The sequence below is a fragment of the Poecilia latipinna genome, unplaced genomic scaffold (genome assembly GCF_001443285.1).
Source record: "Poecilia latipinna isolate Pla-1442-1.1 unplaced genomic scaffold, P_latipinna-1.0 Scaffold467, whole genome shotgun sequence".
In the NCBI taxonomy this organism is placed as follows: Eukaryota; Metazoa; Chordata; class Actinopteri; order Cyprinodontiformes; family Poeciliidae; genus Poecilia; species Poecilia latipinna.
The window spans coordinates 337,822-339,277 of NW_015113083.1; the positions used below are offsets into that span (position 1 = coordinate 337,822).

A 1,456-nucleotide genomic window follows, 5' to 3' on the forward strand; every position below is an offset into this window, starting at 1 on the left:
GACCCAACAACCAGGGTTTATCTTCTTAGTTCTGGCTGGTTCTGGTTACCAGGATCTAATTAGCTGCTGAGATTCTCCCATCCGGTTTGGATCGGACCGGATCGGATCGGCAGAGTTTGCTGATAAGCGGCTCATTATTCTGGTTTTTATTCTGACAAGTTTCTCTGATTACCAACATGGATCTAAAGGTGATCTTAGTGGATCTGGTCCGCTCCGACCTAATATCAACACGTGATATTCCACGTGTTGGATCGTGTCGGCCCGATGTCGCGGTGTTGGATGTTAAATGTGACGTTCAGCCAATCAGAAAGCGCGCTGACAGAAACATGGAGGGAAATCCTAAATACAGAAAACAAAACGACTATGGCCTGGTTTATTTCTGTTAAATGTCGTCCATTAACTACTGCCGCTGCTGCTTCTTCGTCGGCCATGTTTGTTTCCTCTGAACTCACGTTTTGTCTCGATTTTGTGATATTTCCTGTCTGAATGTAGGAGAGTGAGGTCGTTCGTGAGGTTTGTTGCTCCGCAGGTGAATCTCTCAGTTTGAAAATCAGGCAAAATGTTTAAACTTCTGCTGTGTGAACCAGGCATAAATTTACCTCGTTGAACATAAACTGATTTATAATTAATTTCCTCTGAAAATGGTCAGAAACGGCGTAAAAACTTAGCCTTCAGAAAGTTTGATCAAAGTTTGTAGGAACGTTTAACGACCTCCATGGAAACACACTGGATAAAGGTTTGACCTTTAACCTAACAGCCTCTCCAGGACTGATCTGACCTCTACGTGACCTCTGCAGCAGCCTCTTACCTCCCCGGCGCTGTGGCTCCGTTGGCGGCTCAGGTGCTGGCGGTGGGCCAGTAGCCCGGTGGAGCGCGAGCTCTGCAGCGGCAGCCGGGGGTCAATGAAGGTCGTCGACCGACAGTTGTGATCCACAAAGAAAGGCTGCGGGTCAAAGTCACAAACCCTTAGAAGCTGAGCTACCGACGTCCTAGTCAAAGTCAGGAAGCTGGCCCACCTTCCCAGTGTGGTCGTGCTTCATCTCCCAGCCGCGGGGCAGCTCCAGCTGCTTGTTGGCGAACATGTTGAGGAAGGTCACGAGGTCGCGGTTGTGCTGGTAGCGCTCGAAGTAGTGAGCGTCACGCCGCACCTTGCTGATCATGTGCTTCAGGCAGGTGTTGCTGGTAAACATGCGGTAGGCACTCTGGACAAAACGCAACGGCAGCAACCTCAGATTAGCTCAGGAGGCCCGACCCAGGTGGTGACCAGCAGAGAACAGCTCAGGTTAGAAACAACCAATCAGAGGCAGAAACTCAGAACGGAGATGCAAACACTGAAAACCAGCAAATCAGACTTCATGGATCCACTGGTTCAACTGGCTGACCTGAATGAACTGGTTCAACTGGCTGACCTGAATGAACTGGTTCAACTGGCTGACCTGAATGAACTGGTTCAACT

The 1,456-nt window shown here is 49.6% G+C and overlaps 1 protein-coding gene across 3 annotated transcripts in view; it reads right to left on the reverse strand.

Moving 5' to 3' along the window:
• hecw2a (HECT, C2 and WW domain containing E3 ubiquitin protein ligase 2a) overlaps positions 1 to 1,456 on the reverse strand; it is a 42,630-nt gene that overhangs the window by 13,821 nt on the left and 27,353 nt on the right. For all 3 annotated transcript variants that reach the window (XM_015039335.1, XM_015039336.1, XM_015039337.1), the window contains exons 15-16: positions 1,017 to 1,202; positions 809 to 943 (exon numbers count right to left, since the gene is read on the reverse strand). In XM_015039335.1, coding sequence (XP_014894821.1) covers positions 809 to 943; positions 1,017 to 1,202 — 321 coding nt within the window. The remainder of the gene's footprint in view (positions 1 to 808; positions 944 to 1,016; positions 1,203 to 1,456) is intronic.